A 25,219-nucleotide genomic window follows, 5' to 3' on the forward strand; every position below is an offset into this window, starting at 1 on the left:
TTCTTTGACTTATTTTGTAGTTTATTACCCTTACCTAACGTCCCTGATTCTATTAGGAGTGTGCAAGGGGCAGAGCAAGGCAAGTAGCTGCCATTATATAGGAATAAAATAAGAGTTGTACCCTTTCCACACTAGCCCCTAAATCCCGTGTTTTTGATTGTGACCGTGCATCAAACCCAGGATTTAGGTAGGTCTGAATGCAAACAACCCGGGACTCTGGTCCGCAACCCTGTTTCCGACCAGGGTCATGGAGCTAAGACCTGGGAATTTGCTATCTGCTAGAGCCAGCATTCCTTCCTGATTTCTGTCTATCAAAGTCCACCGCTTGAAACTGCAGCTCTTGTTTCCAGAGTCCTAATTAAGTGCTGCTGCTCATTTAATTATCAATCTACTTAAATTGTACATGGCATCCACTGAATAACAGTATGCTGATTTTCTTTTCCTGCTTTTAATCCTTCTGTCCATTATAATCCTCCTAATTGTAATGCCTTGTGAGAATTTTGTTCTTGTACATTACATAATTTCAAAAAGATCTCTGTAAACCCACAGAAAGTGACTATCCTCCATTTGATTGGGTAACGTGATTGTAGGGGGAGGGGGGTTGGAGTACACTATCAATTTGTCTGATATTGAGAAGAAATGAGTCAAACTCATTTGGTTAAAATGTTACTGTAAAGTCAGCACCTTAACATAAAAGCTTCTACCGTATCCAAGCTCTTTTGAAATTGTGAAATGTGTTTTTTATGAGTTATTACATTTGGGATTTATCAGGTCACCTTATCGTGTATGTTGTAAGGTTTACTCTGAACTTTTACCCATCGTGTTTGAAGTGTGTTATCCTAGTTTGAAAGCTGCAGATTACATTTACAAGTCAAAACTTGTGGTATGTTCTACACCTGAGCGTGTCTGGAGAGAAGGTTCCCATTGTATAGGATGTGATATCTTTTCAATGGGAAACCTGTGTTTGGACTGTTTCTATGTAGGATCTAAATATGGACCGATGAAGCCTGGAGGTGAGTCCTGTTTTATTTATTAAACTGGGAACGCGAAGACCATGTGTATTTTACATGCCTCTTCCAGATATTACTCATGATTAACAAAGGTCTTGCAGAGTTCAATTCCACAAACAACGGTGCAATATGCCGCCGAGCATTGCCACCTGTGCATTGAACACTAAACCCCTGCTCCCAAAGACTCCCTACTCATTTTTGTGTGAGAAGAGCTTTTCATTGCAGCTGAACAGCTCTCATGTTTCAACCTAGGCATGGTGGGGTTGGGTCACTGTTAGTAGGCTTTGTGATCTTTCACATATCACTTCTGATCTATGTATTGGTCTGTTTCTCTTGCGTCCTAGAGGATGCTGGGGTCCACATTAGTACCATGGGGTATAGACGTGTCCACTAGGAGCCATTGGCACTATAAGAGTTTGAGAGTGTGGGCTGGCTCCTCCCTCTTTGCCCCTCCTACCAGACTCAGTTTAGAAAATGTGCCCGGAGGAGCCGGTCACAGCTAGGGGAGCTCTCCAGTGTTTCTCTAGTAAAGTTATTTTTTAGAGTTTATTATTTTACAGGGCTGCTGCTGACAACAGCCTCCCTGCTTCGAGGGAGTAAGGGTGGGGGGGGGGGGGGGACGACCGAGCGGACCGAGCAGCGTTCAGCGCCATTTCCCTGCCTACAGTTCCTGTACACTGGGAGCTGTCCCTCCAAGCAACTCCAGCTATCCTGAGCGGTACTAGGGGGTTGTAGAAGGGGATGGTGGGGAGGCTGTGTGAAATCTGTGTAATAAGGTACACAGATGGCGATGGTAGTTTTATTTGTTCTACCTCAGTAAGCGCTGTGTGTGGGTTGGCTCCAATCTCTGTGTCTCTCTCTGCCATACTTGTGACTGATATTCCCTGTGTGTGTGTGTGTGTGTGTATGTGGGTGTTTAATACCTTCCATTGCCATGTCTAGGGACTCGGTGTCATATGCTGCTAAAGTGGTTTCCTGTCAGGCGGAATCCATTTCATGTACACAGAAATGTAATCGCGGTGCTGAGCCAGCGTCTAAATACCCTAAACTGGTCACAGTCGGTAGTCTGAATCCCCTGGCTAGCGAAAGAATCCTCAGTACACAGACGCTAACTGGAGACTGAATCTCCAGGCTAGCAACAGAATCCTCAATACACAGACGCTAACCGGGGACTGAATTCCCCGGCTAGTGTCGGAATCCTCAGACCAGTATATAGAAGTTGCGTGGGAAGACGCGCAATCTTTGGAGCTTCTTCTCCGTGCAGACCCAGCAGAGAACAGCGCCATTTCTCTGACGTCCTAGTGGATGCTGGGTACTCCGTAAGGACCATGGGGTATAGACGGGCTCCGCAGGAGACTGGGCACTCTTAAAAGAAAGATTAGGTACTATATCTGGTGTGCACTGGCTCCTCCCTCTATGCCCCTCCTCCAGACCTCAGTTAGTATCTGTGCCCGGCCAGAGCTGGATGCACCCTAGGGGCTCTCCTGAGCTTCCTAGAAAGAAAGTATTTGTTAGGTTTTTTATTTTCAGTAAGATCTGCTGGCAACAGACTCACTGCTACGTGGGACTGAGGGGAGAGAAGCGAACCTACCTGCTTGCAGCTAGCTTGGGCTTCTAAGGCTACTGGACACCATTAGCTCCAGAGGGATCGAACACAGGCCCAGTCCTCGGTCGTCCGGTCCCGGAGCCGCGCCGCCGTCCCCCTTGCAGAGCCAGAAGAACGAAGAGAAGTTGAAAATCGGCGGGTGAAGACTCCGGTCTTCATTAAGGTAGCGCACAGCACTGCAGCTGTGCGCCATTGCTCCCTTAGCACACCACACACTCCGGTCACTGATGGGTGCAGGGCGCTGGGGGAGGGGGGGGGGCGGCGCGGCGCCCTGGGCAGCAATTAGAGTACCTTACTTGGCAAAAAGCACATAATACAGTCTGATAAACTGTATATGTGCATTAACCCCCGCCATTAAAGTACATGAAAGGACAGAAGCCCGCCGCTGAGGGGGCCGGGCCTTCTTCCTCAGCACACCGGCGCCATTTTCTCTTCACAGCTCAGCTGGAAGGAAGCTCCCCAGGCTCTCCCCTGCAGTATCCTGGTACACAAAGGGTAAAAAAGAGAGGGGGGCACATAAATTTAGGCGCAAAACTGTGTATATAAGCTGCTATAGGGGAAAAATCACTCAGTATAGTGTACATCCCAGTATTATATAGCGCTGTGGTGTGTGCTGGCATACTCTCTCTCTGTCTCTCCAAAGGGCCTGGTGGGGGAACTGTCTTCAAATAGAGCATCCCCTGTGTGTGTGGTGTGTCGGTACGCGTGTGTCGACATGTCAGGTAAAAGGCTCCTCTAAGGAGGTGATAGAGCGGATAAGTGTGTGGGAGGGTGTCTCCGTCAACAACGCCGACACCTGTTTGGATATGTGTAAGTGCTGAGGTAAAATTATTGCACAAAAGGTTAGGGAACAGAAAGGAAATCTACCCTGGTCTGTCCCTATGTCACAGAGTCCTTCAGAGTCTCTCTATGTTCACTATCCAAAATAACAAAGTATCGACACGGAGTTTAACTCCACTGTCGACTACGATAATGCAAAGTTACAGCCAAGAGGGCTAAAAGATATTCAATATATGATTATTGGAATAAAAGATGTTTTGCATATCACTGATGACTCATCTGTCCCTGACACGAGAGTACACATGTTAAGGGGAAGAATGCTGAGGTAAATTTCCCTCCTCTCATGAGGAAAAAGAGCGGGAATCTCCAGACAAGAGACGGCAGCTTCCCACAAGAGAATTCTCAGGCTGTATCCTTTCCCCACTAGGGCCAGGATGTGTTGAGAATCTTCCCCTTGTGTGTCGTGTTTGCACTAGCTATTCTCAGGGATCCTGCAGATAGCGTGCACATTCTAGTATACTACCCAGACCGGCGATTGTGTCGGCATGGGTTTATAGCGCTGTGGCAGCGTGGACAGGTACCTTATCAGCAGAGATTGAGACCCTAGTATGCATATAAATATTTTAAGATGCTGTCTTAAGTGATAGATATATAATTATAAAGCATGCCCAAAGGGACATTAGTATACTGGGTCCTAGAGACAAAAGCTATGTCGATTTCTGCTTGACGTGTCCTGTAGAATATACATTGGACAGATGATGCCGACTTAAGAGGCATATGGAAGGCTGAGGATTGTGTGGAGAAAGGTTCTCGGGCCTGGTCTCCACAGTTATAGCTGGTAATTCTGATATTTTGCCTTATATTCCTGCACAGCCTAGGAAAGCACGACATTATTAAATGCAGCTTTTCGAATAAAGAAACAAGAAAGTCTGAGGTGCGTCCTTTCTTGTCAGAGCCGGGGGCAGAGGAAAGAAGCTGTACAATACAGCTAGTTCCCAGGAACAGAAGTCCTCCCCGGCCTCTACAAAAATCCACCGCATGTCGCTGGGGCTCCACAGGCGGAGCTAGGCCCGGTGGGGACACGCCTTCGTAAGTTCAGCCACAAGTGGGTTCACTCCCTGTTAGATCCCTGGGCAATAGAAATTGTATCGCAGGGATACAGGCTGGACTGTGAGAAAATGCCCCCTCACCGAGGACCCGGCGGGCTTCCCCCCAAGAGAGGGAGCCAGTGTTAACTGCAATTCGTACATTGTATCTTCAACAGGTGGTGGTCAAGGGTCCCCTCCTTCAACAAGAGGGTGTTATTATTCGACCATGTTATAATCCCGAAACCAGACGGTTCGGTTAGACCCATATTGAATAAAAATCCCTGAACATATACCTGAAAAGGTTCAGGTTCAAGATGGAATCGCTAAGAGCGGTCATTGCATGCCTGAAATGAATCGGGACATAAGGGATGCATACCTTCGTGTCCCCATTTATCCACCTCATCAGGCGTACCTCAGAATTGCGGTATGGGATTGTCATTACCAATTTCACCAAGGTAATGGCGGATATGATGGTGCTCCTGCGGAAGCAAGGTGTCACTATTATCACATACTTGGATGATCTCATAAAAGCGAGATCAAGAGAGCAGTTGCTGGACAGCGTATCACCTTCTCTGGAAGTGAAACGGCAACACGACTGGATTCTATATATTCCAAAGTCGCAGTTGGTTCCTACAGCTCATCTGCCTCGCCTAGGCATGATCCTAGACACAGACCAGAAGAGGGTTTATCTCCCGATAGAGAGAGCTCAGGAGCTCATGACACTGGTCAGGAATCCATTGAAAACCAAAACAGGTGTCAGTGCATCACTGCACTCGAGTCCTGGGAAGGATGATGGCATCATACGAGGCCATCCCCTTCGGCTGGTTCCATGCAAGGACAATGGAACTTACTGGACAAGTGGTCCGGATCACATCTTCAGATGCATCGGTTAATCACCCTATCCCCCAGGGCCAGGGTGTCTCTCCTGTGGTGGCTGCGGAGTGCTCACCTTCTCGAGGGCCGCAGATTCGGCATTCAGGACTGGGTCCTGGTGACCACGGATGCAAGCCTCCGAGGGTGGGGGGCAGTTACACAGGGAAGAAAATTCCAAGGTTTGTGGTCAAGCCAACAGACCTGCCTTCACATCAATATCCTGGAACTAAGGGCCATATACAACGCCCTAAGTCAAGCGGAGTTCCTGCTTCGCGACCAACCGGTTCTGATCCAGTCAGACCGCAGGGGCTCATGTAAACCGCCAGGGCGGCACAAGGAGCAGGGTGGGGAGGGTAGAAGCCACCAGAATTCTTCGCTGGGCGGAGAATCAAGTAAGCGCACGGTCAGCAGTGTTCATTCCGGGAGTGGACACGACCTCCACCCGGGAAAGTGGTGACTTCATCAGGAAGTCTTCACGCAGTTTTGCAAATTGATGGAAACTGCCTCAGGTGGACTACATGGCGTCCCACCTCAATAAAAAGATAAAAAAGGTTTTACGCTGGGTCAAGGGACTCTCAGGCGATAGCTGTGGTCGCACTAGTAACACCGTGGGTGTTCCAGTCGGTCTATATATTCCCTCCTCTTCCTCTCAGACCCAAGAGCTGAGAATTGTAATAAACGGAGGAGTGGGAACAATATTCTTTGCTCCGGATTGGCCAAGAAGAAACCGCGGCTGCGTTGGACGGCATGGCGGTTGAACGCCGGATCCTAGCGGAAAAGGGCATTCCGGATGCAGTTATTCCTATGCTGATAAAGGCTAGGAAAGACGTGACAGCAAGACTTTTTCACTGTATATGGCGAAAATAGGTTGCTTGGTGTGTGGCCGGGAAGGCCCTACAGAGGAATTCCAGGGGGGTCGATTCCTGCACTTCCTACAGTCAGGAGTGACTATGGGCCTAAAATTAGGATCCATAAAGGCCAAGATTTCGGCCCTATCCCTTTTTCTCTCAAAAAGAACTGGCTTCACTGCCTGAAGTTCGGACGTTGTTACAGGGGTGCTGCATATTCAGCCCCTTTTGTGCCTCCAGTGGCACCTTGGGATCTTAACGTGTGTTGGATTCCTAAAATCCCACTGGTTTGAGCCACTTAAAACCGTGGAGCTAAAATATCTCACGTGGAAAGTGGTCATGCTTTTGGCTTTAGCTTGGACTAGGCGTGTGTCAGAATTGGCGGCTTTGTCATGTAAAAGCCCATATCTGATCTTCCATATGGAAAGGGCAGAATGGAGGACTCGTCCCCAATTTCTCCCTAAGGTGGTATCATCGTTTCATTTGAACCAACCTATTGTCGTGCCTGCGGCTACTAGGGACTTGGAGGATTCCAAGTTGCTGGACGTAGTCCGGGCCCTTAAACTTTATGTTTCCAGGACTGCTAGAGTCCGAAAAACTGACTCGCTATTTATCCTGCATGCACCCAACAAGCTGGGTGCTCCTGCTTCAAAGCAGACTATTGCTCGCTGGATCTGTAGCACCATTCAGCTTGCACATTCTGCGGCTGGACTGCCACATCCTAAATCAGTAAAAGACCATTCCACGAGGAAGGTGGGCTCTTCTTGGGCGGCTGCCCGAGGGGTCTCGGCTTTACAACTTTGCCGAGCTGCTACTTGGTCGGGTTCAAACACTTTTGCAAAATTCTACAAGTTTGATACCCTGGCTGAGGAGGACCTTGAGTTTGCTCATTCGGTGCTGCAGAGTCATCCGCACTCTCCCGCCCGTTTGGGAGCTTTGGTATAATCCCCATGGTCCTTACGGAGTTCCCAGCATCCACTAGGACGTCAGAGAAAATAAGAATTTACTCACCGGTAATTCTATTTCTCGTAGTCCGTAGTGGATGCTGGGAGCCCGTCCCAAGTGCGGACTCTCTGCAATACATGTATATAGTTATTGCTTAACTAAAGGGTTATTGTATGAGCCATCTGTTGAGAGAGGCTCAGTTATTGTTCATACTGTTAACTGGGTATAATTATCACGAGTTGTACGGTGTGATTGGTGTGGCTGGTATGAGTCTTACCCTGGATTCCAAATCCATTCCTAGTAATGTCAGCTCTTCCGGGCACAGTTTCCCTAACTGAGGTCTGGAGGAGGGGCATAGAGGGAGGAGCCAGTGCACACCAGATATAGTACCTAATCTTTCTTTTAAGAGTGCCCAGTCTCCTGCGGAGCCCGTCTATACCCATGGTCCTCACGGAGTACCCAGCATCCACTACGGACTACGAGAAATAGAATTACCGGTGAGTAAATTCTTATTTTTCCTGTCTCCAGCTCCTATTTCACAGACTGCAGACTGTGATGGGGATGTGCTGGGGGGCCTGCACCCCTTGCAGGGGGTGCAGCTTATGTTTGAGGCCATTAGAGATATGTTAAATATTGCTGACATGTCGCCTGAGCAGGTTGAGGAGGCTTACTTCACTGACAATAAGAAAGCCTTGCTAACCTTCCCTGCGTCTAAAGCATGAAACGCTATTTGAAAAATCCTGAGTGTAAGGATTACAGCTCCCCAAAAGGGTTCTGGTTACTTTCCCCTTCCCCGAGTAGGATAGAAAGAATTGGGAAAACCCCACCCATAGTTAACGCATCTGTATCCAGACTGGTTTTATCTGTCCCGGGATCTACCGGGTTGAAAGAACCGGCTGATCGCAAGATTGACACTACGCTCAAAACCATATACACGGCTTCGGGGCCGATGCTACGGCCTACCATTGCCTGTGCATGGATTTCTAAAGCTATAGTAACGTGGTCTGGCTCGTTACTGTTATCCATTGTGACCAATTTCTCAAGTAACGTTGAATTGTTCTTGTGTAACATACAGGATTATGCAAGAGTTACAGTGGAATCCATGAAAGACCTTGTTTCGATGGCTGCAGGAATATCCTCCATGTCTGTCTCAACTCGTAGAGGACTCTGGCTACGCCAATGGTCTGCCGACACAAAATCCAGGAGAGGTGTGGAGTGGGTAAGTCTCCGTTTCTTCCTTCAGCTGCACCGGCCACGAAGAAACCCTTTTCTTCAACTGCATCACAGTCCTTTCGGACTGCCAAGCCAAGAAAGGCCAAACCGTCCAACATCATCTTTAGGGGAGGTCGCCCAAAATCCAAGAAATCGGCTGCTGCGGGTTCCCAGGTACAGAAACCTGCTTCAGGTACGCCAAAGTCCTCAGCATGACTGTGGACCGCGAGGCCTGGAAGTGGGGCCGGTGGGGGCGAGACTCGGGCATTTTAGTCACGTCTGGGTGTCGTCCGGCCTGGATCCCTGGGTGCAAGATATTTCAAGGAATTTCAAGATCTCCCTCCTCACCGATTCTTCAAATCTGGCTTGCCAGCTTTGCTGGCAGACAGGGCTATCCTACGGGAAGCCATCCAGAAGTTGGTGGAGGCACAGGTTATTGTACCAGTCCCACCCCATTTGCAAGAGAAAGGTTACTATTCGAACCTTTTCGTGGTACCGAAACCGAATGGTATGGTCAGACCCATTTTGAACTTAAAATCGCTAAACCCCTACCTGAGGGAGTTCAAAATGGAGTCTCTAAGGGCGGTGATATCAGGTCTGAAAGAGGGGGAATTCCTGGTATCCCTTGATATCAAGGATGCGTACCTCCACATTCCGATTTGGCCGCCGCATCAAGCTTCTCTCCGATTCGCACCGTTGGACTCTCGGTTCCAATTCCAGGCCCTGCCATTTGGCCTCTTTACAGCACCGAGGGTATTCACCAAGGTGATGGCAGAGATGATGGTTTTCCTCAGACAGGGGGTGAACATTCTTCCATATCTGGACGATCTGCTGATAAAGGCATCATCCAAGGAGAAGCTGTTACAGTCCATTGTTCTCACAACCCATCTACTCAGAGAACATGGTTGGATCCTGAATCTTCCAAAATCACGTTTGGAACCAACCAGGAGGTTGTCCTTTCTGGGAATGATCCTCGACACACAAGTGCAGAGCGTGTTTCTTCCAGAGGAAAAGCATTGGTGATACAAACAATAGTCCGGGATGTCCTGAAGCCAACCTGGGTGTCGGTTCATCAGTGCATGTGCCTTCTGGGGATGATGGTGGCCTCTTGCGAGGCTCTGCAGTACAAGAGTTTGATGCTCGGTCCTTCCAGCTGGATCTCCTGGACAAGTGGTCAGGATCTCATCTGCACATGCACTAGAGAATACGTCTGATGCCAAAGGCCAGGATTTCACTCCTGGTGGCTACAATTACCTCATCTTCTGGAGGGCCGCAGGTTCGGGATTCAGGACTGGATCATTCTGACCACGGATGCAAGTCTCCGGGGCTGGGGCGCAGTCACCCAAGGGGAAACCTTCCAAGGAAGATGGTCAAGTCTGGAAGCCGGCCTGCCGATAAACATTCTGGAACTAAGAGCCGTCTACAACTGTCTTCTCCAAGCGGCCCATCTTCTAAGAAATCGGGCAATTCAAGTATGGTGGCCAATCCCGGGATCGGTGGGATCCCAGTATTTAGGGCCAAAAATGGCCGGGATTGGAAGCTCCAATCCCGGGGATTGAAAGCTCCAATCCCGGGGATTGAGGGATCAGTGTTTAGCGTCAACAGGACGCTCAAACGCTGCCCGGCTTCCTTATTCTGGCTCCCCAGCGCAGCATGAGAGGTCATGCTGCGCCGTCAGCCGCTGCTGGGAGCCACCAGCAGCGATCGGAGGTTGTTCCCCACCCGCCCGCCCTCGGTATATGGTGAGTTATGTCGGTGGGGTGGGGCGAGGGGGCGGCCACCTAGCTAAAAGCCAATCCCGGGTATCCCGGGATTGGCCATTTTTCAATCCCGATACCTGGGATTGAAAAATGGCCCGGGATTGGATTCCCTACATTCAAGTGAAGTCGGGCAATGTAATGACAGTGGCTTACTTCAACCGATAGGGCAGAACAAAGAGCAGAGCTGCAATGTCGGAGGTAACGAGAATCATCCTCTGGGCAGAAAAACACGCGTTGGCGCTGTCGGCAATCTTCATTCCGGAAGTGTTCAAGGAGATAACAGACGTTTTGGGTGTGCCCCAAATAGACAGGATGGCCTCTCGTCTCAACAAGAAGCTTTGGCGATATTGTTCCAGGTCGAGGGACCCGCAAGCAGAGGATATTCCCGTTGGTGTACGTGTTTCCACCACTTCCACTCATTCCAAGAGTTCTAAAGCTCATAAGGAGATCAAGAGTTAAAGCGATCCTCATTGCTCCAGTCTGGCCAAGAAGGACTTGATACGCGGATCTTCTGCATCTACTGCTAGAAGAGCTAAGGCCTCTTCCTCTTCGGGAGGACTTGCTACAGCAGGGGCAGTTCGCCTATCAAGACTTACCACGGCTACGTTTGATGGCATTGGAGGTTGAACGCCAGATACTAGCTCTGAAGGGCATTCTGAACAAGGTTATTCCTACCCTGATACTGGCTAGGAAAGGAGTAACGTCTAACCATTACCATCGTATTTGGAAAAAAATAAATAAATATATGTCTCTTGGTGTGAGTCCAAGAAGTTTCCTACGGTGGAGTTTTAACTGGGACGGTTTCTCCTCTACCTGCAAGCAGGTGTGGATATGGGCCTGAGGTTAGGATCCGTGTAGGTCCAGATTTCGGCCCTATCCATTTTCCTCCAGAAACAATTGGCTTCCCTCCTTGAGGTGCAGACTTTTTTGAAGGGAGTTCTGCACATCTAACCTCCCTTTTGTACCGCCTACTGCGCCATGGGATCTTAATGTGGTGTTGCAGTTCTTTCAGTCGGACTGGTTTGAGCCTCTACAGGAGGTTGAGGTCAAGTTTCTAAAGTGGAACACTGTCACTTTGTTGGCCTTAGCTTCTGCTAGACGTGTGTCGGAGTTGGGGGGCTTTGTCATGTAAAAGCCCCTACTTGATCTTCCATGAAGATAGAGCTGAGCTCTGAACGCGTCAGCAGTTTCTTCCGAAGGTTGTGTCAGCATTTCATATCAACCAACCTATTGTGGTACCAGTTGCGACAGACTCCTCAATTTCATCAAAGTTTTTAGATATTGTAAGGGCTTTCAAGATCTATGTGAGGAGGACTGCTCGTCACAGAAAATCGGACTCTCTGTTTGTCCTGTATGATCCCAAGAAAATTGGGTGTCCTGCTTCTCAGCAGACTATCTCTCGCTGGATCAGGTTCACTATCCGGCATGCGTATTCTACGGCAGGCTTGTTGTGTCCTACGTATGTTAAGCCCCACTCTCTACTCCTAAGGTGGGTTCTTCCTGGGCAGCTGCCGGGGTGTCTTGGCTTTCCAACTTTGCCGAGCGGCTACTTGGTCTGGGTCAAACACGTTTGCAAAGTTCTACAAGTTCGATACTTTGGCCTATGAGGACCTAAAGTTTGGTCAATCAGTTCTGCAGGAGCCTCCGCGCTCTCCCTCCCGTTCTGGGAGCTTTGGTACATCACCATGGTACTAATATGGACCCCAGCATCCTCTAGGACAGGCATTCCCAACCACGGTCCTCAAGGCACACCAACATTGCAGGTTTTAGTGATATCCAGGCTTCAGCACAGATGGTTAAATCAAAATAACTGAGGTACTAATTAAGTCACCTGTGTTGAAGCCTGGATATCCCTAAAACCAGGACTGTTAGTGTGCTGCGGTTGGGAAACATTGCTCTAGGACGTAAGAGAAAATAGGATTTTAATTACCTACCGGTAAATCCATTCCGTAGAGAATGCTGGGCGGCCGCCCAGCTCTTCGTTTTCCTGCAATTGTTATCTGGTTCAGTACAACTTTGTTTTTAGTTGAGTACTGCATTGTTTACTTGGTAAGTAATGTTTCAGCGGTTGCTGAGTTTCAAGCTAGTTAGCTTGGTTTCCCCTGTATGTGTGAGCTGGTATGAATCTTGCCACTATCTGTGTATAATCCTTCTCTCGAAGATGTCCGTCTCCTCGGGCACAGTTTCTAGACTGAGTCTGGTAGGAGGGGCATAGAGGGAGGACCCAGCTCCCACTCTCAAACTCTTAAAGTGCCAATGGCTCCTAGTGGACCCGTCTATACCCCATGGTACTAATGTACTATAGTTTTTGATAAAGCTGGTTGCCTAATAATGTCTCCTAAAGCTACCATAATCCCTATTTGGGGTGTAGGATGGTATATCGGCGACCAGCATACCGGCGCTGGAATCCCGACTGCCGGTATACTGACAGCTGGGCGAGCACAAAAGAGCCCCTTGCGGGCTCGCCACGCTGTGGGCACGATGGCGTGCTACGTGCGCCACGCTATCTATTCTCCCTCCAGGGGGGGCGTGGACCTCCAAGAGGGAGAAAATGTTTCAGTATGCTGGGTGTTGGGAGTCTGGCGCAGGTATACTGTGCACCGGGATCCCAACATCCTGCAAACTGAAGACCACCCGCCCTATTTATATGTGTGGTGGAATAACCGTGGGGTTAAGGTTTGAATGAACATGCAAAGGGTTTTCTTCATACAAAATGAGTTGCCACTAATCCCCAGTTCAATAATATTTTCTCTGTTTAATCTATTTGGTGTGTGTTGTACACTGTAGAAAGTGTTTTGTTTACTATGCCATCTCACACACATTTTTACTATGTGCCACACATTATGGGTGGAATTCAGTTGATTATTGTGCTCAATCTCTCATCTAAAATGACGGTAGATCGCGGGGGAGAGATTTAATTTTGTCACTGTATCGCGCTGATTGCGTCCATAAAGGTCTGGTTTAGCCGCATAAAGCAGTTAAAGACCACCAAAGTGTTGGGCGCAATCGCGAAAAGTTCTGTTTTGACGGCCAAACTGGTCACTTTTTGCACATTTCAGCTCGTTGAAATGCAGACGCCGGCAGCCATTCGCGCCTGAATGGAGCTACAATTGCATAGCTCAATTCGGTGCCGTCTAGTGGCTCCCAGCGAGTACAACATTTGAATCTCACCCTTTTGAAAGCTTTATTTTGGTATACAGTTTCAACTTCGTCCTTCAAAATGCAGATACGGTGCAGTTTAATCAGGCGTACCGACATGTTAATGCGATGTACAGCATTTTAACAATTTTGGCTTTAAAATTTCAAATAATATTTGTTTTTACGCGCTACGGGCAGTGAGGGACTCGGATTTTAAAAGTGAGCGGGTCCCGCAGGACGCGCTGTTTTTTGCTGACCGCCGACTCACAGCCAATAGAAATCCCCAAGCCCTGCCTCACCAGCCAATAGCCGCCGGCAGCTTGTCAACATCCAATCGCTGCCGGCAGCGTCTCCCAATCCAAGCGCCACCTGAGACGTCGGCCCCTCCTCCCTGCGCTGCCTCCAACCCATTGCATGTGCTGGTGGCAACCGTGTGGGTCATCACGATGACAGGCGTATGGAAGATGCAGGAGGGAGCTGAGGAGAAGGAGAGGAGGGCCTTCACCACGGGCAGCCCGGTGGGTCTGCTGCAGAGAAGATGAGCTGTGGCCGAGCGGGACATGTCAATGCGGTCGGGCACCACGACCGCAAACTATGAGGAGGTCAGAGCGCTGCGACCTGGGGGAATGGCACTGATAAATCTTTAGTTTCACTTTCCTATATGCATTTAATAACATGGCCAACACCTGCACATTATACCTGTGAGGGTGCAGGCAGCAAAGTAGGTGCGCTTCCTGTTACACTGCATCTTTTTCCCCCAGCGTCCGTTCCACTATCAACTACTAGTGCACACATCCTGTTCCCTGCTACCACTACTACACCTATCTTACCCCCTGCTACCACTACTGCACCTATCTTACCCCCTGCTACCACTACTGCACCTATCTTACCCCCTGCTACCACTACTGCACCTATCTTACCCCCTGCTACCACTACTGCACCTATCTTACCCCCTGCTACCACTACTACACCCATCCTGCCCCCCTGCTACCACTACTGCACCTATCTTACCCCCTGCTACCACTACTGCACCTATCTTACCCCCTGCTACCACTACTGCACCCATCCTGCCCCCCTGCTACCACTACTGCACCTATCTTACCCCCTGCTACCACTACTGCACCTATCTTACCCCCTGCTACCACTACTGCACCTATCTTACCCCCTGCTACCACTACTGCACCTATCTTACCCCCTGCTACCACTACTGCACCTATCCTACCCCCTACCACTACTGCACCCATCCTGCCCCCCTGCTACCACTACTGCACCTATCTTACCCCCTGCTACCACTACTGCACCTATCTTACCCCCTGCTACCACTACTGCACCTATCTTACCCCCTGCTACCACTACTGCACCTATCTTACCCCCTGCTACCACTACTACACCTATCTTACCCCCTGCTACCACTACTGCACCTATCTTACCCCCTGCTACCACTACTGCACCTATCTTACCCCCTGCTACCACTACTGCACCTATCTTACCCCCTGCTACCACTACTGCACCTATCTTACCCCCTGCTACCACTACTGCACCCATCCTGCCCCCCTGCTACCACTACTGCACCTATCTTACCCCCTGCTACCACTACTGCACCTATCTTACCCCCTGCTACCACTACTGCACCCATCCTGCCCCCCTGCTACCACTACTGCACCTATCTTACCCCCTGCTACCACTACTGCACCTATCTTACCCCCTGCTACCACTACTGCACCTATCTTACCCCTGCTACCACTACTGCACCTATCCTACCCCCTACCACTACTGCACCCATCCTGCCCCCCTGCTACCACTACTGCACCTATCTTACCCCCTGCTACCACTACTGCACCTATCTTACCCCCTGCTACCACTACTGCACCTATCTTACCCCCTGCTACCACTACTGCACCTATCTTACCCCCTGCTACCACTACTGCACCCATCCTGCCCCCCTGCTACCACTACTGCACCTATCTTACCCCCTGCTACCACTACTGCACCCATCCTGCCCCCCTGCTACCACTACTGCACCTATCTTACCCCCTGCTACCACTACTGCACCTATCTTACCCCCTGCTACCACTACTGCACCTATCTTACCCCCTGCTACAACTACTGCACCTATCTTACCCCCTGCTACAACTACTGCACCTATCCTACCCCCTACCACTACTGCACCCATCCTGCCCCCCTGCTACCACTACTGCACCTATCTTACCCCCTGCTACCACTACTGCACCTATCTTACCCCCTGCTACCACTACTGCACCTATCTTACCCCCTGCTACCACTACTGCACCTATCTTACCCCCTGCTACCACTACTGCACCTATCCTACCCCCTACCACTACTGCACCCATCCTGCCCCCCTGCTACCACCACTACTGCACCCATCCTGCCCCCTGCTACCACCACTACTGCACCTATCTTACCCCCTGCTACCACTACTGCACCTATCCTACCCCCTACTGCACCCATCCTGCCCCATGCTACCACCACTACTTCACCAATCCTGCCCCCTACCACTACTGCACCTATCTTACCCCCTGCTACCACTACTGCACCCATCCTACCCCCTACCACTGCTGCACCTATCTTACCCCCTGCTACCACTACTGCACCTATCCTACCCCCTACTGCACCCATCCTAAACCCTACTGCACCCATCCTGCCCCCTGCTACCACTACTGCACCTACCCTACCCCCTACTACTACTGCACCCATCCTGCCCCTGCTACCACCATTATTGCTCCCATCCTGCTACCAGTACTGCACCTATCATACCCCCTACGACTACTGCACCCATCCTGCCCCCTGCTACCACTACTGCTACCAGTACTGCACCTAACCTACCCCCTTCCACCTCTACTGCACCCATTCTATTCCACATACCCACACAGTGCCCATTATAAACACCCCCATACCTACACAGTGCTCATTATTTACAATGCCCAGTATACACACCCCCATAGTGACCATCATACGCACACCCATACCACACAGCGCCCATCATACGCACACCCATACCACACAGCGCCCATCATACGCACACCCATACCACACAGCGCCCATCATACGCACACCCATACCACACAGCGCCCATCATACGCACACCCATACCACACAGCGCCCATCATACGCACACCCATACCACACAGCGCCCATCATACGCACACCCATACCACACAGCGCCCATCATACGCACACCCATACCACACAGCGCCCATCATACGCACACCCATACCACACAGCGCCCATCATACGCACACCCATGCCACACAGCGCCCATCATACGCACACCCATACCACACAGCGCCCATCATACGCACACCCATACCACACAGCGCCCATCACACGAACACCCCTATACCACACAGTGCCCATTATACACACTTACAATGCTCATCGCACCCTCTATACCCACACAGTGCTCATTATACACCCCCCCCCCCCCCCAGCGCCTAGCATATGGGTACTCCATACCCACAGTGCCCATAATACATCCCCCCATACACAGTGACCAGCAAACATAAACTCCCATATCCACACACAGTGCTCAGCATAGACACAACTGCCACACCCACACAGTGCTCAGCATACACGCAAACAATCCCCAAACCAAAGCAGTGCCCAGCATTCGCACACACACCTCGTGTTATAGCGGTAGGGCTTCAACAAGGACACAGAGAAGCTGATCTTAAAAGTTGACGGGGAGCAGGACTCGCCGAATCCTGGGTACTGATGCCTCCCTACCCCTAACACTGCCTACAGCACTTCCTGCACCTAACCCCCCATTTGCCCCGCAATACTGCCATAACTGCTATCTACCATGTGGGGTGGTCTAATGCTATGTGGGGAGGCATAAGGGGAGCTCAAAAGCATACATTGCTATGGGACCCAGAAACTGTGAAGTAGGACCCCAATTTTTTAAAGTGAGGGGTTCCCGGGACCCACAATTTTTTCTGCTCAGCGCGATCACTGAATATGATGTGAAACAGCTTTACATCGCATTATTAATACACCAGATATGACTTCAGTGCCCCAGTTGGTATTGTCAACATTTTTGGGGGAGATTCAATTATTTTTTTTGCACTGCTGTAAGTAATGGGCACTTGAAGGAACATTTCAGTTGTTGTTGCTGCTGACTGCCACAAATTCCATGGGCACCCATATTTCTGCTCATTACCGTCCTGAAGTGGTGAGCAGAAATCAACAAATCCTTGTTTTGATGCCCAAATAGGCGCACAATAATGTAGGCAGGTTTAGCCTCTGTATGGCTAAACCCTGTGCGTTTGGACGTGGCAAACAAGATTAGTAATGGGCGCCCATTTTTTTTTTCCATTTGGGGGGAATTCTAAAGTGACGGGAGAACACAATATTCAATTTATGCCCGTTATTGCGCCTATACTCCCATTAGTGTCAGGTTTAGCTGCTTAAAGCAGCTAACTGACTAAACTAATAGGCGCGGCTGCGAAAATCGGCACTTGGGTACCCAAACAGCTCCGTTTTTACACATTTCAGCTTGCCACTGCCAGCTGATTGCACCCGCAGGAGTAATAATTGAATTTCTCCGTTGGGCACCATCTAGTGGCTGCTGGCGCGTAGAAGAATTGAATTACCCCCTTTGTCTAATATAGTATAGGAGAAATTAAACAGTCAGGGAAAATGGGTTATTTCTAGGGAGGGATGTTCAAAATTTGGTACCGACTGAGGCATCTGATGTAAATTACATGGATATTCTGTAAACAGGCTCTGTGATTCTATAACTCCCATAAAGATAAATGATGGAATATTAGGGTTAACAATACTGAACTCCTATATATTGGTCTATTTTCTGCTCTATTCTCCTGTACACTGTGCTAATCAAATAGACTGTTTGCATATTGTGGTGGCTGCACATCCCAGTGGAATGCAAAGTCTTAAGCATAACTTGCTGCTATTTATGGATCATCTCTAAAGGATAGAAATAGTACTATGTGAGTGCTGCTGCTTATAAGGAGTACTAGCAGAGTTATTTTCTTCTGTGCTTTCTACTCTAGAGTTCATCTATTTTCAGTGGCTTTATTTTAAAGTGTAAAATGTAATACATAATTAGGAATCATTAGCAGATACTGTAGCTTAGGGCCCGATTCAGACGTGATTGCTGCTGTGCGTTTTTTCAGCAGTCTGCGATGAGATAGCTGGCGCCCAAAGAAAATGAAAACCCGTCCCGTGCGAATGCATGTATATGCCATGCGAATATTCCGCCAGACAGCGGACAGCTGCAAATCCGTTCGTAACTCACTCACCATCGAATCATTTTTCCAGTCTCTGCGTAGCCCAGGATTTACTCCTACGGTGCGATACAAACAAGCTGATCGGGTCTGGAGCTGACGTCACACACCGGCCTTGAAAACGCTTCGGAACATCTGCTTTTTCCTGACACTCCCAGAAAATGGCCTGTACACCTACAAACGTCCTCTCTTTGTCTATAACCTTGTGAACGCCTTGTAATCTAAATTTCGTACCATCCTGTCGCTGTTTGGCGTTGTGCCTGCGCATTGCGGTGCATACGCAAGCGAAGTCAACCGATAATCGGCCCCAACAGCAATCGGGTCTGAATCGGGCCCTTAGTTCCATGTGTCTTCTGGTGCTCATTGGGGTCGATTCAATTCACTGACAGTTGAATAGCGACGGGAGTTTGCTCCCGGCGCTATTCAATACAGCGACAAGTGACCCTCAATTGTCGGCAATTCTCCTCTCATCTCCGGGGGATGAGAGAAGAAACCCGACAAAAGTGCTGCCGCGCGAGGCTGGTTCTGTCGAATCAGCCTCGCGCCGGGACGTTAAGTCGGAGAATGCCCGTTCTCCCGACAAAACAACCTGTTTAGTCGGCGAGAACGGGCCATCGCCGACTTAACTGGAGCTGAATTGAATAGCGTCGGGAGCTAATTCCCGACGCTATTCAACTGAATAGAATTGACCCCATTGTGTGCAAAAGTTCAAGAAGTGAAGGTCAAGCTCTGAAATAATTTCATTATGCATATTTCTGAATTTAATTCAATTTTAGATCATGAAACTTTTAACCCCTTTGCTGCTAAGAATTTTCTTACCACTGTGCTGAGGCAAATCTTTAAATGCTTATGCTCATCCCATTCCAATATTAATATCGCTTGTATGCTTTTTTTTTTCTTTTCTTTTCTTTTTTTCTGTTGTTGGGGGAATTCAATTGTTTATCACGCTGGCACCCAATTCAATTGTTGCTCTGCTCATGTGCAAACAGCTATTGGCGCCGGTATTTCAGCTCGCAGCCCCCAGAGGTGGCAAGGTAAAATTACTGAAAAGTGACTCGTTTGGGCGCCCAAACGACTTTTTGCATCTCTCCCAGCTCTTTGGTCGGGTTTAGCTGTTTCACACAGCTTAACCCGGTCTGTTTGGGCGTGACAAGTGCGGGGAAAAAACAAATTGCGTCCAGGATCTCCTGTCACTTTAGAAGGGAGATTAAGCACGCAGTCTGTGTGATAAATTCAATTCCCCCCCCTTTTCCGGCCAATTCAATTGTTTTGGGGGTCTGAAAATCCTGTCTAAACGGGACTGTTTAGATGCCCCAAACAATTGTCACTATTCAGTGCCAGCAATATATACATTACAAGCTTATTAATATACATTGGTAGCCAGTGGCACCGGTAACGTATACGTTGCTGGACTTTGCCAGCATTGTATATATTACTCGCTTCAAAATAAATAATCATTGGTGGGCAGTGGTATATACATTGCTGGCCTGTGCCAGCAATGTATATAACCCAGGGACACAAACTTGTTGGCAGCAACTCGCTTCACAATGTTCCGCTGCAAGATGTTCCTTAAACGTGCGTCTCCGAGTGAGCTGGAGGAAGCAGGGCGGGACCGTGACGCCATAGCTGGAGGGGCTTGGGGAGGGAGCAGGGCGGGACCGTGACGCCATAGCTGGAGGGGCTTGTTGAGCGAGCAGGGCGGGTCCGCCGGGCTGAAAGTAGTTCATCTTTCAACCGTCATCTCTAAAGGGTGGGAGCAGAGGCCATTTTACGACTCTGCTGCCGTAATGTGTAAAAAGGGGGACTCTGTTGCCGTAATATGTAAAAAGTGGGGGACTCTGCTGCCGTAATGTGTAAAAAGAGGTACTCTGCTGTTGTAACGTGTAAAAAGAGGGACTGCTGCCGTAATGTGTGAAAAGGGGACTTGCTGCCATAATGTGTAAAAAGGGGACTTGCTGCCGTAATGTGTAAAAAGGCGAATTCTGCTGCCGTAATGTGTAGAAAGGGGGACTCTGCTGTCGTAATGTGTAAAATATACATTGCTGGCAGAGGCCGGCAATGTATATATTACTGCCCACCAATGATTACACTGTGTGTATGCCAGTAATATATACATTTCTGGCAGAAGCCAGCAATGTATATGTTCTGGCACCACTGGCCACCAATGTTGATGTATAATATATACATAATATATAAAATGCAGGCAGAGTCCCCATTTGTACACATTATGGCAGCATGTCCCCCCTATTACTGGCATACACACAGTGTAATAATTTGTGGGCAGTGGTGGCAGTAATATATACATTGCTAGCCTCTGCCAGCAATGTATATATTACTTGCATAGATACAGTGTAATCATTGGTGGCAGTGGATACCTGGTAACTGCCGCTGCTGCTCCGTGCATGAGTTGGGGCTTGGGGAGGTAGCGAGGCGGGGTCGGAGTGCCGAGGAGTTAATCCATCATCGCTCGGCGCCGTACACACTGAGCGATGATGGATGAACAAGGAGCGTGGTGTGCAAAACATTGTGTGCAAAAAACACGATTACCCACCTCGCTGGCGATGATGCGGGAGCATGCATCAGCGTTCAACGCCCGCCCATACACACCAGTAGATTTTGAGCTCAAAATGCCAAAAGTGAGCTGCTTTGAGCTCAAAATAGTCTAGTGTGTATGGGCCTAAACTCCCATTTGAATGCCCAAAGTGCAGAGTTTGTACACACTTTGTCTTGCACTTCAGGAGGCTGCGAGAATAAAATGTGTCCTCCGTGGCTGCTGGGTGCCCCAACGGCAGAACAATTGAATTGCTGCTGGGCGCCATTTAGTGGCGGCCGGAAAAAAACCCTAGTTGAATGGGCCCAATAGAAATTCTTTTTGATAAAGTGTTCTCTAAAGTAGTTAAAATAATCCTAGTTATCTTAAGTAAACGAGGGAACACTTTTTTTAAAATTTTTCTTTATTTTTTTCTTTCTTTAAAATAGGTTTCGATATAAATTTCACTATACGTTTTGATTGGTTGCCTTTTTCAAACCAAAATTACCTTTTTTAAATGTTGTCAATTTCTTTTTTATGAAGCTTTTTATATTCAAGGGTCACCTAGAGAGATGACTCAGGAACTCAAGTCTGACTTATTCTGCACTGTTAATTTTCTTTTCCTGCTGCTGGTCTATTTATATACCTATTTAAACATATGGGTTATTTGTTTTTAGTGCTGTCTGTTTTCTATTTGTGAATAATTGATCTCCGAAGGCTCATTTTACTATTTGGCTTGTAAAGTAGTTGTACAGTAGTAATGCTTGTCTTGCCCTCCTTCACTTCCTCAGTCCCTGCAGATACTGTGTACATACACCGAGTTCTCTCGCGGTGCATTGGCCACGCTATCTGCACTCCTCCCCTGGGAGGAGACATTTGTCAGTTTCTTCTCATGAGAAGGAACATGGGAAATGTCTGTCAGCCAGCAGCGGTAACGCATACAGTGGTAAGTACCCGCAAGTATCGTGCAGGTATAACGCTTCTTTCTTCGCCTCTCGAAGCAGGAAGCAGCAGCTCCGATATGTATTAACAGTGCTGAAGTGGGGGGAGTGAAAACTCCGACTCCGGCTTCTTCTCCAACCAGCTCACTGGGCATGCCAGGGACAGAGCTGCAGTGCTGTGGTGTATGGCCAACAACACCTGCAGCTGTCGAAATCCATAGCTGCATGTGTAGGAACGGTCAGTGCTACTGACCATTCATACATAGCCCTGCATATCGGCATGCTATCTTGCACACCCCACCAGAGTCCTGAAGCACATACAGTGTGCTGATACCACTTCTCCCCCATAACAGAGGTTCATACATTACCGCACAGTGCCTGATACAGCCGGCTTGACAACTAAAAAATATTGCATCCGATGAACACGCTAGATGATCCGGCATAGGTGATCGATCAATGCGACAATTATCTGGGTGATCCGCTGAGATCAGGCAGATAATTGTAGAGTGTATGCCCAGCATTAGTTCTTATAGGATATTACTAAAACACTTTTTTTTAAATTCTTTTACAGCTTTAATTGATATTTTGTTCCTCTCATTGCAGAAGAAGATAATGGGGAAGACGGAATTCCTAATTCGGAGTCTGACGCAGAGGTTATGGACACACCACACCCCATACAAATAGTCTTGGCTCATGAAGATGACCATAAATTTGAACTGGATGAAATGGCCTTGGAGAGTATTTTGCTGCAGGAGCACATATGTGACCTGAATGTGGTTGTCGTGTCTGTGGCTGGTGCTTTTCGTAAAGGGAAATCTTTCCTACTCGATTTTATGCTTCGGTTCATGTACAGTCAGGTAAACCTTTGTGTTCTCGTCACTCTACCAATACATTACAATTCCATTTTGCATGGATTGACTTTCAGATTTAAAATTGACAGCTATGGCCTAGAGTCTACTGATGACTGTTCTCTTCCATCTCTGAAATGGTCTGTACAGCCATAGATAATTCATGTAATGCCTGGGAGTTTGCACCTAAATGCGGTCAAATAATATCTCCTATAACCCATGTACTCATCTGACAGTATGCTGTAATGTTTTATCTCCCATTTGTCTGACGTCCTAAGTGGATGCTGGGACTCCGTAAGGACCATGGGGAATAGCGGCTCCGCAGGAGACTGGGCACAACTATAAAGAAAGCTTTAGACTACTGGTGTGCACTGGCTCCTCCCACTATGACCCTCCTCCAGACTTCAGTTAGAATCTTGTGCCCGGCTGAGCTGGATGCACACTAGGGGCTCTCCTGAGCTCCTAGAAAAAACAGACTCACTGCAGCGATCCGGAAAATAGGCGGCAGAAGACTTCGGTCTTCACCAAGGTAGCGCACAGCACTGCAACTGTGCGCCATTGCTCCTCATGTACACCTCACACTCCGTTCACTGATGGGTGCAGGGCGCTGGGGGGGGAGGGGGGGCGCCATGAGGGCAATATTACACACCTTGGCTGGCAAATATACACCATATATAGTCCCAGAGGCTATATAGGTGTAAATTAATACCCCTGCCAGAGTTTCAAAAACGTGGGAGAAGTCCGCCGAAAAAGGGGCGGGGCTAACTCCCTCAGCACACTGGCGCCATTTTTCCCTCACAGCTCCGCTGGAAGGAAGCTCCCTGGCTCTCCCCTGCAGTCTACAAGCTACAGAAGGGTAAAAAAGAGAGGGGGGGCACTAAATTTAGGCGCAGTGTGTATGTGTATATATATATATATATATATATATATATATATATATATATATATATAGCGCAGCTATAAGGGGATATAATTCAGTTAGTCCCTGTATTATATAGCGCTCTGGTGTGTGCTGGCATACTCTCTCTCTGTCTCCCCAAAGGGCTTTGTGGGGTCCTGTCCTATGTCAGAGCATTCCCTGTGTGTATGCGGTGTGTCGGTACGGCTGTGTCGACATGTTTGATGAGGAGGCTAATGTGGAGGCGGAGAAAATGCCTGTAAATGTGATGTCACCCCCTGCGGGGTCGACACCTGAGTGGATGGTTCTGTGGAAGGAATTACGCGACAGTGTTGACTCCTTGCTATGGGACAGCCGGCTTCTCAGCCTGTGCCTGCCCAGGCGTCTCAAAAGCCATCAGGGGCTCTAAAACGCCCGCTACCTCAGATGGCAGACACAGATGTCGACACTGATACTGACTCCAGTGTCGACGACGATGACACTAATGTAACTTCCAATAGGGCCACACATTACATGATTGAGGCAATGAAAAATGTGTTGCACATTTCTGATGTTACCCCCGTTACCACAAAAAAGGGTATTATGTTTGGAGAGAAAAAACTACCAGTAGCTTTTCCTCCATCTGAGGAGTTAAATGACGTGTGTGAAGAAGCGTGGGCTTCTCCTGATAAGAAACTGGTAATTTCTAAGAGGTTACTAATGGCGTACCCTTTCCCGCCAGAGGATAGGTCACGCTGGGAAACATCCCCTAGGGTGGATAAAGCGCTCACACGCTTGTCAAAGAAGGTGGCACTACCGTCTCCGGATACGGCCGCCCTGAAGGAATCTGCTGATAGAAAGCAGGAGGCTATCCTGAAGTCTATATATATATATATATATATATATATATACACACACACACAGGTGTTATACTGAGGCCAGCTATTGCGTCAGCATGGATGTGCAGTGCTGCAGCTGCGTGGTCAGATTCCCTGTCGGAAAATATTGATACCCTAGACAGGGACACTATATTGCTAACCGTAGAGCATATTAAAAACGCACTTTTATACATGAGGGATGCACAGAGGGATATTTGCCGGCTGGCATCCAAAATTAGTGCAATGTCCATTTCTCTGACGTCCTAGTGGATGCTGGGAACTCCGTAAGGACCATGGGGAATAGCGGGCTCCGAAGGAGGCTGGGCACTCTAGAAAGATCTTAGACTACCTGGTGTGCACTGGCTCCTCCCACTATGACCCTCCTCCAAGCCTCAGTTAGATTTCGTGCCCGGCCGAGGTTGGATGCACACTAGGGGCTCTCCTGAGCTCTTAGAAAGTAATAGTCTTAGATTTTTTTATTTTCAGTGAGACCTGCTGGCAACAGGCTCACTGCAGCGAGGGACTAAGGGGAGAAGAAGCGAACTCGCCTGCTTGCAGCCGGATTGGGCTTCTTAGGCTACTGGACACCATTAGCTCCAGAGGGATCGACCGCAGGCCCAG

The 25,219-nt window shown here is 48.8% G+C and overlaps 1 protein-coding gene across 2 annotated transcripts in view; it reads left to right on the forward strand.

Annotated features, from left to right (window-relative positions):
- The window catches only part of ATL2 (atlastin GTPase 2), a 307,993-nt gene that overhangs the window by 85,645 nt on the left and 197,129 nt on the right, over window positions 1–25,219 (forward strand). For both annotated transcript variants that reach the window (XM_063918108.1, XM_063918109.1), the window contains exon 2: window positions 22,599–22,852. In XM_063918108.1, coding sequence (XP_063774178.1) covers window positions 22,599–22,852 — 254 coding nt within the window. The remainder of the gene's footprint in view (window positions 1–22,598; window positions 22,853–25,219) is intronic.

The sequence above is a fragment of the Pseudophryne corroboree genome, chromosome 4 (assembly GCF_028390025.1).
Source record: "Pseudophryne corroboree isolate aPseCor3 chromosome 4, aPseCor3.hap2, whole genome shotgun sequence".
Classification (NCBI taxonomy): Eukaryota; Metazoa; Chordata; class Amphibia; order Anura; family Myobatrachidae; genus Pseudophryne; species Pseudophryne corroboree.